General features: G+C 41.8%; 1 protein-coding gene across 2 annotated transcripts in view; it reads left to right on the top strand.

The window, feature by feature from the left end:
* The first annotated feature begins 2,413 nt into the window (after positions 1–2,413).
* Positions 2,414–12,627, top strand: part of ACBD6 (acyl-CoA binding domain containing 6) — a 130,578-nt gene continuing 120,364 nt past the window's right edge. For both annotated transcript variants that reach the window (XM_034409685.3, XM_034409684.3), the window contains exons 1-3: positions 2,414–2,836; positions 7,971–8,035; positions 11,869–11,965. In XM_034409685.3, coding sequence (XP_034265576.1) covers positions 2,567–2,836; positions 7,971–8,035; positions 11,869–11,965 — 432 coding nt within the window. In that variant the 5' untranslated portion in view covers positions 2,414–2,566. The remainder of the gene's footprint in view (positions 2,837–7,970; positions 8,036–11,868; positions 11,966–12,627) is intronic.

Here is a 12,627-nt window from a genome sequence, read left to right on the forward strand (position 1 = left end):
CTACAGTTCTCACCCCGATTATGTTGCAGAAACCCAACTATTTCCCCAGGCCTTGGGATAGAGTGTATGGGACTCCTCTGTTTGTGATGTTTATGTTTCCTTTGGTATTTCAATTGCCATCTCATTGGTTTGTAGATACTGTTGAATCATTCTGGTAATTTTTTGTATTTCTGTTGCTTTATGTTATTCCAGTGTTGTAAGCCACCCAGAATTTGTTAGAGGTGGGCAGCCTCCAAATCAGTAAATAAATTATAAATATTCAAGTTTTGAAAATGGAGAAAAAAAGCCACACCAAGCCTGGAGCTCCAGCCTTGCACATTGTGAAGCTTTTGCTGCAGTATTTGAACTGCACTGCTGCATAACCAAAATAAAACTGGCTCAGTTGATATTGTTTATCTGTTTGTTAGATTTCTATCTTGTCTTTCATTTAGAAGTTCAAGGCAGTTTTCATGAGATCTCATTTCACAACAATTCAGTAAGATAGGTTGGGCTGAAAAGAGTATATGGCCCAAAGTTACTCAATGAGGTACACACATTTCCTATATTAAGGGGAAGCTAATTGGAGTCAGTTATTAACAAGTGTTGCTTTCCATACTTGATCTCAAAGACATGCTAAAGTTTTTTAATGTTCTTACTTTCACAACAAATTTAAGTGAAACCTAGGTTACAGCAGGAAGATTCCACCAAGATGCTGCTACTGCAAGAATCATAGAAGAGTTTTAGGGGGAAATTGTGAAATTAAGAGGAAAAATATACAGTATTATCTTGGGTGATGTGGGACAAAATGAGAGAATACAGAAAAGGTGATTGGGCTACTCAGATTCAATGAATGGCAATGATGACTGATGAGTATCTGCCTAGAAGACATTCTAAAATTGTTTTAAGAATTTATTCATAGGTGAATATGGCAATGGAGTAAAATAATTCTAAAAAGATTAACTTGATTCTCTTTTATGATAGGGAGAGAGAATTAGCGATGGATAAATGGTTCATGAAAAGTTCTGAATGTAGGACAGATAATTTTTTGTAGTGTCAAGAGTGGATTTTGGGAAGAAAAAGCTAGAAGTGAAAGAAAGAGTGTAGATTGAATGATTTCAGGAAAGTCAAGAAAAAAATTAGAAGCCAGAATATCTCAATAGACTGAATGGAAAATTGAGATAAAGAAAGAGGATGTGGAACAGAGTGAAAAGAATGTTACATATTGAATGGTGAACAGGTTTAAACATTTCGTTTTCATTTCCAACATTTATCTATCCATCCATTCATTTATTCAGTAATTATTCAGTTCAGTAATTCTGACATCTTTTCTGTGTTTAGCATAAAACTGAATATCCAAAAAGCTGAATTTCCAAAAGGCTATAAGATTATGGAAGGAAGGAAGGGAGGATTCCCATTGCTTCCTCCCTTCTTTACTGTGTACTTAAGTAATAAGAGCTATTATTGGGGTCCACAGTTTATCCTGCAAAGTTGTGTAGTGAACCCCAAAGAACCTTTTGATAGTATAGCTGCACAGTAACATACTCAGATACATCACCTTTCTATTTCATACTTCTCTTTCAATTAGGCCAGTATATTATTATGCACTATAAACTGTACACACCTTTCATTTGCACATGCCTATTCAGAAATGAAAGAGGATATATGGAAATAAATGAAATAACAAAAGATCAATACAGTAATTTCTTTTTTAAAAAATATCTCCCAAATCAGAGCTTTTTTCTTAGAAATACTTATTGAATGTTACCAATATGCTTTCAAAAAGTAGTTAGGGAAAATATTACTGCAACACGTAAAATTAAAGCATGAGCACATATTTCTGCATCAATTGCACGTGCACACGCATATATATATATATATCTTTCAAATAGCATCGTTTTCCAGATGCTGGAAAGATTGGAGTCTGTTCAGCTTCCCCCTTTGCCCCGAACGAAGAGAACAAGAACGCTCAGTTGTCTGGAAAGATTCCACTCCTCCATCGCCCTGCACTGAATACCGTGAAGAAAGTTCGGCCTTAAATTCTAAAATGGAACTTTTCTTCATTCTTAACAGTTAGGCGATTTTTTTAGCTTGGAGACACGGACGACCTTTCATCGACAGCCCTCCAGAGCAGGGGTCTCCAACCTCGGCAACTTTAAGACTTGTGGACTTCAACTCCCAGAATTCCTCAGCCAGCTTTGCAAAAAAGGAAAGCTGGCTGAGGAATTCTGGGAGTTGAAGTCCACAAGTCTTAAAGTTGCCGAGGTTGGAGACCCCTGCTTCACCGGCAGAGCGGCTGCCACGAGTTAAGATGTCTCGGGGGGGGGGGGACACAAAAAAATCGGCACCAAGAGCGTCTCCTCGGGCGTGATGCTCTATCATTTGCGTAGCTCTCTGTGTTTTTTTTTTCTCCTTCCCGCATGCGCGGGAGTTGGTCTCGGAGGGGGGGGAAAGGCATCCGCGTGGGATGCGGGGCGTGGCTTCGTCCCTGGGCGGGAGCCGCTGTTGGCTGGTGGCCGCGCGCTTCCTCGGAGGGGGCGGGGCGGAGCCCGTGAGATGAGGCTGCGGGCCGGGTGGGAGCGTGGGCGCCATGGCATCGCTCTTCCCGGTGAAAGGCGTAAGGAGAGCGGGCAGAGGAGACGACTGCAGCTCGGGAGAAGAGGAGAGGGCGGCCGGGGCCGTGATGGTGGTGGGAGGGCTGGGGGAGTCTCCAGGCCCCGGTTCCGATTCGGACAGCCGCTCGTCCTCCCCGCTGAACTGCCTGAGCGAGCAGTTCGAGAGGGCGGTGCAGCGCGTCCCGACGCTGGTGGCCGCCGCCGGCAAGGATCAGCTCCTCTACTTGTACGCGCGCTATAAGCAGGTGAGGCTGCAGCGCCGGGGTCCCGAATTGCTTGGGTGGACCAGGAAGGAGCCGCTTCTGGGTGCTTCTGGGAAGCCTGCAAACGGGGGACGGAACACTTAACAGTAACAGAGTTGGAAGGGACCTTGGAGGTCGTCTAGTCCAACCCCCTGCTCACGCAGGAGACCTGTACTAGGGATTCGAACTGCCGGCCTTTCTCATCGACAAGCTCAGGGTCTTAGCCACTGAGCCACCTAGTCAGCCTTCCCCCTTTTGTCCCGTCCCCCCCACCCCACTTTAAAGGGTTACCGAAAGGTAGACTGCTGCTGAAGATGGGAGGAGGTCCTATCCGACTCTCGCTGGCGGATGGTGGAGGCGGCTGTGTGTATGTGTGTGTCATTGTGTGTAAGATATTGCGTGATCGGTCTTCGCTTCGAGTGAGTCCCCGCAGTTGTTTTTGCGAGGCTTTTTCGGACGTGATTTGCCGTCGCTTTCGTCCTGGGGGCTGAGAAGGGAGGGTCCGCTCAAGGTCATCCAGCTGCTGGCTTCAGCTCCAACCCAAGTGGATCTCACGATTCTAGCCCGATGCCTTCACCGTGCACGAAGCTGGTTTTCGCTCAAGTCTAAAGGGTGTGTGGATAACTTCTCCGTGAATAAGGACCAATAGCAGGCGGGCTCTACGAAGCCAGTGTTTACATTAAGACACGAAAAAAACCTGTTGCCACAACACGGAATTTTTCGTTTTTGTGTGTCAGATAAGGAGGAACCCAAGACTGTTTGCAGAATGCAGGTATCTGCTTAATTATGGTTTACTCAATACCTATATGGCTTTGCACAATTTAAGCTGATTTATGATTCGGTGTATTGAGCAAGCAAAACACCTAGATCTAGGAACCAAGAGTTGGAGCAGGAGGAGGTAAGGAACTGGATATGTATCTGCTTCAGCATATCTATTTAATAAAGTTAGAGGCAAAAGAGTGTGTGGGTAGGGTCTTCTACCCCTCTCTAGGGAAAAAGAAATAATACCCATCAGATTTTCAGGATTTTTATAGCTAGAATACAGAACTTTTGGAAAGGGCAAAATCACATCCACAAAGTTGCAAATAGTGTTCTGATGCCTCTGACAGTGGTTCAGCAGCAGACTGGTTTCTCTTAAAAGTCTCCGTTCCTTAATAGAAACACATTACAATACTTGCTTCAGCGAATAGTTTAGTAACCACATTGTCAAAACACCAGGAACATCTTGTTTGGCAACTGCATTGACAAACAACGAGGATGCAACTGACTCATGAATTATTTATGATTGAAGTGTAGTTTTGCATCCCAAGGTTTGTGTACATCACTTGCTAAATGTTGCTTTAATTGGCTCCATTAATATGTGAAGCTATAAACTATGGTTTATAAGAACACAGGGATTGATTTAGCACACCACACCACTTCAAATCACAAGCTCTTTTCAGTTTTGAACATATTGAACATGTGGTGTATATGCAAGCTTGAGGTATTGAAATTTGTTTAGAATCTATATAATTTAAAAACTTACCTTTCTTGAAATCTGGATGGCATTGTGTTTTACCTATTAGCAGGTAGCACAATCCTCTTCCTCTCTCCCCATGTTCTAAAGCAACTGGTAGCCCTTAAAGTTAATTCAGATTATAGTCCTTCATTGAAAATTCTGCTTATTTATAATTCCATGTACTCTGTAAATCTTTAAACAGTTAAGACTGTACTTCCCCAGCACTTGGGTCAGAATGAGTAAAGTTCCAAGTTGGTGAATTAAATATATTTTAGCCTGGATGAACATGTAATTGTTTTAGTTTGCCTGGTGGTATGCATGATTTTTTTTTACCACCCAGAATCTCATTGTTTGAGTTAGCCAGCCACCTAAATATTATAAATGAAAAAATAAATTCTCAGAGGCTGGAGCAGACCAGCTCTTATACATATGTTTTCATTGTTCAAGACATTTTTCAGTATTTCATTTCCAGCTGAAAGTGCAAAAAGATTTCAATAGACTGAAAACTGTGATATCGTACTGAATCTTGGATATACCATTTCTTCTGAGTAAATTATCAGTTGGTATTGAAATTACTAAGTGCTTTTTATGTATACATTTCTTAATTTCAGAGGAGCATTCTAAATACGCATGCTTTGACCGTATAGAATCTGCCTGTCAGGAGAGGATTTAACAGAATAACAATTGGAAGGCACCTTGGAGGTCTTCTAATCCAACCCCTTGCTCAAGTAGGAGACCCTATACCATTCTGGACAAATAGTTGTCCAGTCTCTTCTTAAAAGCCTCCAGTGATGGAGCACTCACAACTTCTGAAGGCAAGCTGTTCCACTGGTTGATTGCTCTTACCATTAGGAAATTTCTCCTTAGTTCTAGGTTGCTTTTCTCCTTAGTTAATTTCTGTCCATTGTTTCTTGTCTTGCCTTCTGGTGCTTAGGAAAATAGGTTGGCCCCACTCTTATTATAAAGTAAATATAAAATATTTATATCAAATATAAGGTAAGGTAAGAGACATTACTGAAACTTCTTTGTGAAGTTTAAGGGATATAGACTAGACAACAAACAGACTCAGTGCCTCCTTTATATATTATATTTTATGTATTTTGTTTTGTGCTGTATGTCTTACTGTACTGCTACCTACCCAGAATCTGTTAGGACTGGGGTGGGATATAAATATAAATAAATCACATTGACATAAAAAATGGGTTGGAAACTGGGTGGAAGTTGTCAAACACAGCTCTGTTCAGGAGTTGCCTCTTCAAGAGGGAGCTCCCTTCCAAACAGACAGCATTACCCCACCTTTCAAAGATGCATTAATTATTTCCTGGAGATTGCTATTCCCACCCCATCTAAGTCACCTGAAAAATCCATGATGGATGTTTATCCAAGGTGTAGTCCACAGGTGAATAGCTTAAACTACAAAGAACTTTTAGTGTAGCTACTCAGGTACCTCAAAAGAAACTATTATTTTATCACCATGGACTCTATCCATTTAGCATAAAGCTCAGTCTGGATATGAACAACTTTATCTGAGAAGAAACTCTCAAACTCCTACAGGCATTCTGCTCATCTGCCCAAAAAGAGTCTGGGGAACCCAAGCAGGGCTTCTGGGTTAGGTGTAATAAACATGGAAGAAAATGTCATTTTTTCATTTAGCTGTTTTACGGCACAAAACCTCTGTGCCTCAAGTGTATGAGGTTGCTATTAATATAAAAGAAAAGTTTTAGCAATAAGATTTAGCTTCTGCCCATGTGGTGCAGTCGTCTTCAACTTGTGACAAGTAATCTGTGGTGATTCTAAGCCAGGGGTCCCCAACCCCTGGTCTGTGGACCGGCACCAGGCTGCAGCATGCCAGCAACCAGGCCTCACAAACAAGCAAAGCCCCATCCACAGGATGCAGGGAGCATGCATGTCCCTGCATCCTGGAAAAACTTTTCTCAATGGAAAAGCTTTTCTCAATGGAACCGGTCCCTGATGCCCAGAAGGTTGGGATCACTGTTCTAAGCTATGTAGAATACTTACCAATATTCAGATGTTGTGACTAGATCTCTCTCAGTACAATCTGTAGTGGAACAATTATAGGAAACCAAAACAATGGAAGAGTTCTAAACTGTTTTGTTTATTAAGCTAGGAAAAGAATGCAATGATCATTGGACTCCCAGCAAGCAAAGCTAAGAGCCCTGATATTGTATTAACATGGTACTTATATAGGTTACACCAAATTCTAAGAAGCATAGGCTAATTGGATTATTAGTTTAGAATCATCTAAATAAGGTACTAGAGCAGGGGCTCTTAAACCTTTTACCATCGCACGTCTCTTTAATGGAATTTTATTGCACATACCTCTCCCAAAAATCCAAACACCAAAATGAGCACTGGTAAAAATATAGTGAAAACTTTGCTTTTTTATTTTTTATGTCTTTATTAAAAATAAAGTTTGGTACTTGTCCACCGCCACATTACTCACTTGAAACTAGTATGTTAGGAAAGGTGGATTTACAGTATCCTAATAATATACAACTAAAAAGTTCTTCACACCTTCCTGAACTCTTGTCTGCACCTCTCCAAGGGAGGTACATCTCATCTCAACCCTGAACAAGGAGATGACACAAATTGTAGGTGGGGTTGCCTACTTGTCCAGAAGCAAGAGATCACCACACTAACAAAGACATGGTCACCAAGTAAATTACTCTTCCTCAGTACTGTGACAATATGATTCTTATTATTATCTTCCCTTTGAATTTATTATCTTCCCTTTGAGTAAATCAGCATAGCTTGAGGACATCTAGTTTAGGTATCAAAGCTTCCTTTAGATACAGGGAGGATGTTAAATAATGAAGTATATTCGCCTTGTCAGATGTGTAAGGTGTGTAAGGCAGTTTGACCTTGCTTATACATGAGGTAAGAAGAACGCTATGTTGCAAATTAAGGAATTCTCTATGGCAGTGGTCCCCAACCTTTTTATCGCCGCGGACCAATCAGCCTTTGATAATTTTACCGTGGCCCGCTGAGCGCGCGCAGGGGTGGGGGCTTTGGGCCACACGTGCGTACCTGCGCGGGGCTCTCTTCCCTGGAGCCTTTGCGCACGGCCCAGGAGCTTTTGCGCACGGCCCAGGAGCTTTTGCGCACGGCCCAGGAGCCTTTGCGCTGCAGCGTTCATGTCCCCCGGCCGCTGCGTGGCCCGGTGCCAGGTACTCCACGGCCCGGCACCGGTCCGCGGACCGGGGGTTGGGGACCACTGCTCTATGGCATATCCAATTATCACAGCATTCTGAGTTGCAACTCATTTGGTGTGCACTTTTAGATTCACCCAGTTTTGTTATGTAATACTTAAGAGTTTAGAACTCATTAAAGGAAGTTTGGTATTCACAGGCAGGATCTTGCTGAGTAGAAAAAAATGGGAAGAAGCTTTGTTTTCACCACCATCATGTCCAGCTGTGAATTTTCAGACATCTGATCAGGGCCGTGATTGACTTTATGGGTTTGATTTGTTTTTTTTTTAAAGCAGTTCTTATGTTTTTAGGGCAAAAGAAAAATCTTATTTTTGTTGTTAGATAAATCATGTCAACTACCATAACAATATTTATTGTTTTAACATTCTGCATGTACTCTAATGTTATCCCCATATTGCCTTTCCTTTAGGTCAAATGTGGTCACTGCAACATTCCCAAACCTGGATTTTTTGATTTTGAAGGCAAGCAGAAATGGTATGTGAAATTAGATAATGGTTTCTCAATACTTCTGAGTTTTTCCTCCAATTCCTAAAATTTCCCTCATCTGGCAAATATCCCACTCTATGCTAGTCACACAAATGTAATGTTTTTCTCTATCCATATTAATAGATGGCAGGAAGAATATAAGATATTGATTCACATCTCTGTAGCGGCAAACTGTAATAGCAATAGCACTTATACCACTTCACAGTGCTTTACAGCCCTCTCTAAACAGTTTACAGAGTCAGCCTAGTGCCCCCAACAATCTGGGTCCTCATTTTACCGACCTCGGAAGGATGGAAGACTGAGTCAACTTTGCTCCCTGTTATGATCAAACTCCTGGCCTGTGGGCAGAATTAGCCTGCAATACTGCATTCTAACCACCGCACCACCACGGCTCAGTAATAACAAATAACAAATGGACAAATAGTAACAAACAGTAATATCAAATGAACAAATGTAAGTAACAAATGGACGAGAGAAATTAGTCCTGAAGATTAGTCATGGCAAGATGCATTAGATGTGCCAACCATTCACCTAGTCTGCTGATTTTTTCAAAAACCTGGCTGAATAGGAAGGATAGCATCTTTGAAGAGTCATGTCATGTTTGCCTTGATTGTTTCTCAGAGAAGGAGAGGTCAGGGAGGAGAACGAGAATCGGATTGCATTTTATGATTGAAGACTTGGATCAGATAATGGAACCGGTCCCTTTGATATCTTCAAATTTTGTAGCACCAGTCTGACTGATCCACAATGCCTCTAAGTTCTAAGTGTCACCATTGTCAATTGGAGAAACAGAAGGTTGAAGGGTTGGAGACCAGCAGCTCCTAGGGTTAGACTTCCTGGGAAAAATGACCTATTTGGGAACAAAAAACCACAGTGACAACTAGCTGAGCACAGAAAGGACTGGCTTCTGGAAACATTATAAGGCAGTGTCTGAGATTGAGGCAGTTATGAAAAACAACTTTTTGTTTTTTGCAAACTAAATCTAAGACAAACATCACAACCTACCCCAACTATAACACTTCTCTCCATCAGAGGTGTTTCAGAGTCTGTTAACAGGTTATTCCAGCCATTTGGAATAACTCTAGTGCCCAGGCAATATACTGGAAATACAAAGAATCATTACCAAAAGAAGACAAAACTGGATAATAACATGGAAAGACTGAACATCAGTACATAGAACAAACAAGCAGAATATTAGCAGAATGTATCCATGAACGCCAACTAGCAGTCAAAAGACACAATGCTACACTATTCGTTTCTATCCACAATCAAGGGCATAGCTTCAACTAGGAAACTTATTTTAAAGTGGACCAGACTGGAAAATGCAAGAGAATTTTAGAAACATGGCACAATGAAAAGACTATTAATTTATTTTTAAAAATATACAAATTATCTGTCTTTGGTTATAACTCGATAGATATTGGTAGTCCCAAACTGATGGCTGTTCATTCAGCAGCTATTCAGCCTCAGCTTGAAGTTACAGCTGTTGCAGTGCCTTTTGGGTGCTTGGCAGCACATACATCCTTACAACTGTAAATGTGCTGCAACTCCTCTCCACCCACTCTCTCCTCCCACCTCAGCCACTCTCTTAGCCAACCAGTAGAATAGAATAATAATAGAATAGAATAGAATAGAATAGAATAGAATAGAATAGAATAGAATAGAATAGAATAGAATAGAATAGAATAGAATGTTTTATTGGCCAAGTGTGATTGGACACAAAAGGAATTTGTCTTGCTGCATATTCTGTTTCTGTATTCGCCATCGCTGACTATTGGGGGCGAATCGCTGGCCCCCACGGAGAGGGCTCGCAACTTGGGCGTCCTCCTGGATTCACGGCTGTCTTTAGAAGAGCACTTGACGGCTGTGACCGGGAGGATTTTTCATCAGGTTCGCCTGATTCGCCAGTTGCGTCCCTTTCTGGATCGGGACTCCCTACACACAGTCATTCATGCCCTTGTCACCTCCCGCCTGGACTGTTGTAATGCTCTCTACATGGGGCTCCCCTTGAGGAGCACCCGGAGGCTCCAACTGGCGCAGAGTGCAGCCGTGCGGGTTGTTATGGGAGCAACATGGCGCTCCCATGTGACACTTCTGCGCGAGCTGCACTGGCTCCCGGTGGTCTTCCGGGTGCGCTTCAAGGTTTTGGTTACCACCTTTAGAGCACTCCATGGCTTAGGACCTGGTTATTTACGGGACCTCCTACTACCACAAACAGCCTCCCACTGGCCGGTACGGTCTCATAGAGAGGAGCTCCTCCGGGTGCCGTCAGCCAAGCAGTGTCGACTGGCGGCCCCCAGGGGGAAGGCCTTCTCTATGGGGGCACCCACTATCTGGAATGAGCTCCCCCCGGAGATACGGAGGATCCCGGATCTGCGCACTTTCTGCCGTGCTCTTAAGACCCTCCTATTCCAGCAAGCCGGCCTGGCCTAATTTTCTCCCCTTTCTTTTAATTTTTTAAATTGGAATTTTAATTTGTTTTAAATTATTGGGATTTTTAATTGTCTTGGGCTATATTATTTAATTTGGTTTTAATTATGTTTCTAACTTTTGTATTTATGTATTTTATTCTGTGCCTGTTCACCGCCCTGAGTCCTTCGGGAGTAGGGCGGTATATAAATTTAATAAAACAATAAAACAATATTCTCTCAGTGAACATAAAAGAAAAGATACCTTGATAGTCATAGGGTACAAATAAGCAATCAGGAAACAATATCAGTATAAACCGTAAGGATACAAGCAACAAAATTATAGTCATACAGTCATAAGTAGAAGGAGATGGGTGGTGGGAACGATGAGAAGATTAATAGTAGTGCAAACTTAGTAAATATTGTTGACAGTGTTGAGGGAATTATTTGTTTAGCAGAGTGATGGCGTTCGAGGAAAAAATGTTCTTGTGTCTAGTTGTTCTGGTGTATAGCGTCGTTTTGAGGGTAAGAGTTGAAACAGTTTATGTCCAGGATGCGAGGGGTCTGTAAATATTTTCACAGCCCTCTTTTTGACTTGTGCAGTATACAGGTCCTCAATGGAAGGCAGGTTGATAGTAATTGTTTTTTCTGCAGTTCTAATTATCCTCTGAAGTCTGTGTCTGTCTTGTTGGGTTGCAGAACCAAACCAGACAGTTATAGAGGTGCAGATGACAGACTCAATAATTCCTCTGTAGAACTGCATTAGCAGCTCCTTGAGCAGTACACGCAAAACTGCTACGGCCCTAAATATCTTAGCCTGTTCCCTGGCTATTTTTGTCGACCCATTGTACATAGGAGTCCCTGGCCTACTTGCCCCACTCTGCCTGGCTTCACTTACATTTACTTTTTTCTGCAGCTTCAGAACAATCATCTTTGCTAGCTTCCTGGCCAGAAAAGAGCCTTTCTAGCCTTCAGAATGATCATTTTCGCTAGTGGGTGGACAGAGGGCCTAGAAGGGTGATGAGGTGGGGAGAAGGCTGTGCCTCTCAGTCATGGTGGAGTGGGGAGAAGATTCGGCCTCCTGGGCTGTGACAGGATTCCCCATGCCAGTGAGTACCAGGTCTCCAGGGCCTTTTCCACCATCTGAGACACCCCCACACAATTGCTCAATAATCCATATGAATGGTTAATGAACATAACTGGGAGAGTTGGATTGTAGTTGATGAGCAAAGCAATCGTGAGTATCTCATTTAATGACTGAGATTTAGTTATTTAGAACTGCCTAGATTTTATATGCATATATGAGTTCGCTAATGTAGTGTATAAAGCTGACCTTGGGTAATAAATTGTATAGAAATATACATATACATTAACTTCTACTAAATAATGGTTCTTCTACTATGTATGTCTTAGGGAAGCTTGGAAAGCATTGGGTGACACAAGTCTTGAGCAGGCAATGGGAGAGTACATTGATGCTGTGAAAAAATTGGACCCTACATGGAATCCACAGGTATGTTAAACAAGTTACAGATGTCAACAATGAGGAATCTGTGGCCTCCAGAGGATGTTGGTCTATATCTCCTATTATTCTTTACTGTTAGGCATGTTGGATGTGCTAGAAGCTACATCAAAAAAACATAGTCATCCTTCACTTGATGTGTATGAATAAACCTATGGGGCTTCTTAGTTTTGTAAGTCTAATGGACATTGTGATAGTTTAAATAAATGAATTACTTCTTTATATATGTAATGTTAGGTGACTATTGTTTCTCCAGAGTTTTATGCTTTGTTAATACGCACCAAACCAGCTAGACATTTGTCAGAATATACTGTGATTTAACAAAAGTTCAATGGATGCCTTATTTTTGTGCCTTAAAAACTGAACTGGATTTTATTGCACCAGAAGATTGCAATATAGACATTTTTGTTTGACAGATTGCACTTGAGAATTCTTGGTCTCATAATCACTAGCTTAAAGCTAACTGAAGAATTATAGCCTTGGAAGTTAGGTAGTTAAGAAGTGCAACATTAATTAGTTCTGATGAGTAATTCCTTGGAGGAATATTTTTATTTAGTGGTTGAATTTTAAAAGTTTATTTCCTTCAGGTACAGTGCTCCTCTCCAACTTTTTCCTTCCATATTGCTAGAATTGAGGAGACCCTGGTTTTCTGC

This window comes from Pantherophis guttatus, chromosome 3 (genome assembly GCF_059756535.1).
Source record: "Pantherophis guttatus breed Tessera chromosome 3, ASM5975653v1, whole genome shotgun sequence".
Taxonomy (NCBI): Eukaryota; Metazoa; Chordata; class Lepidosauria; order Squamata; family Colubridae; genus Pantherophis; species Pantherophis guttatus.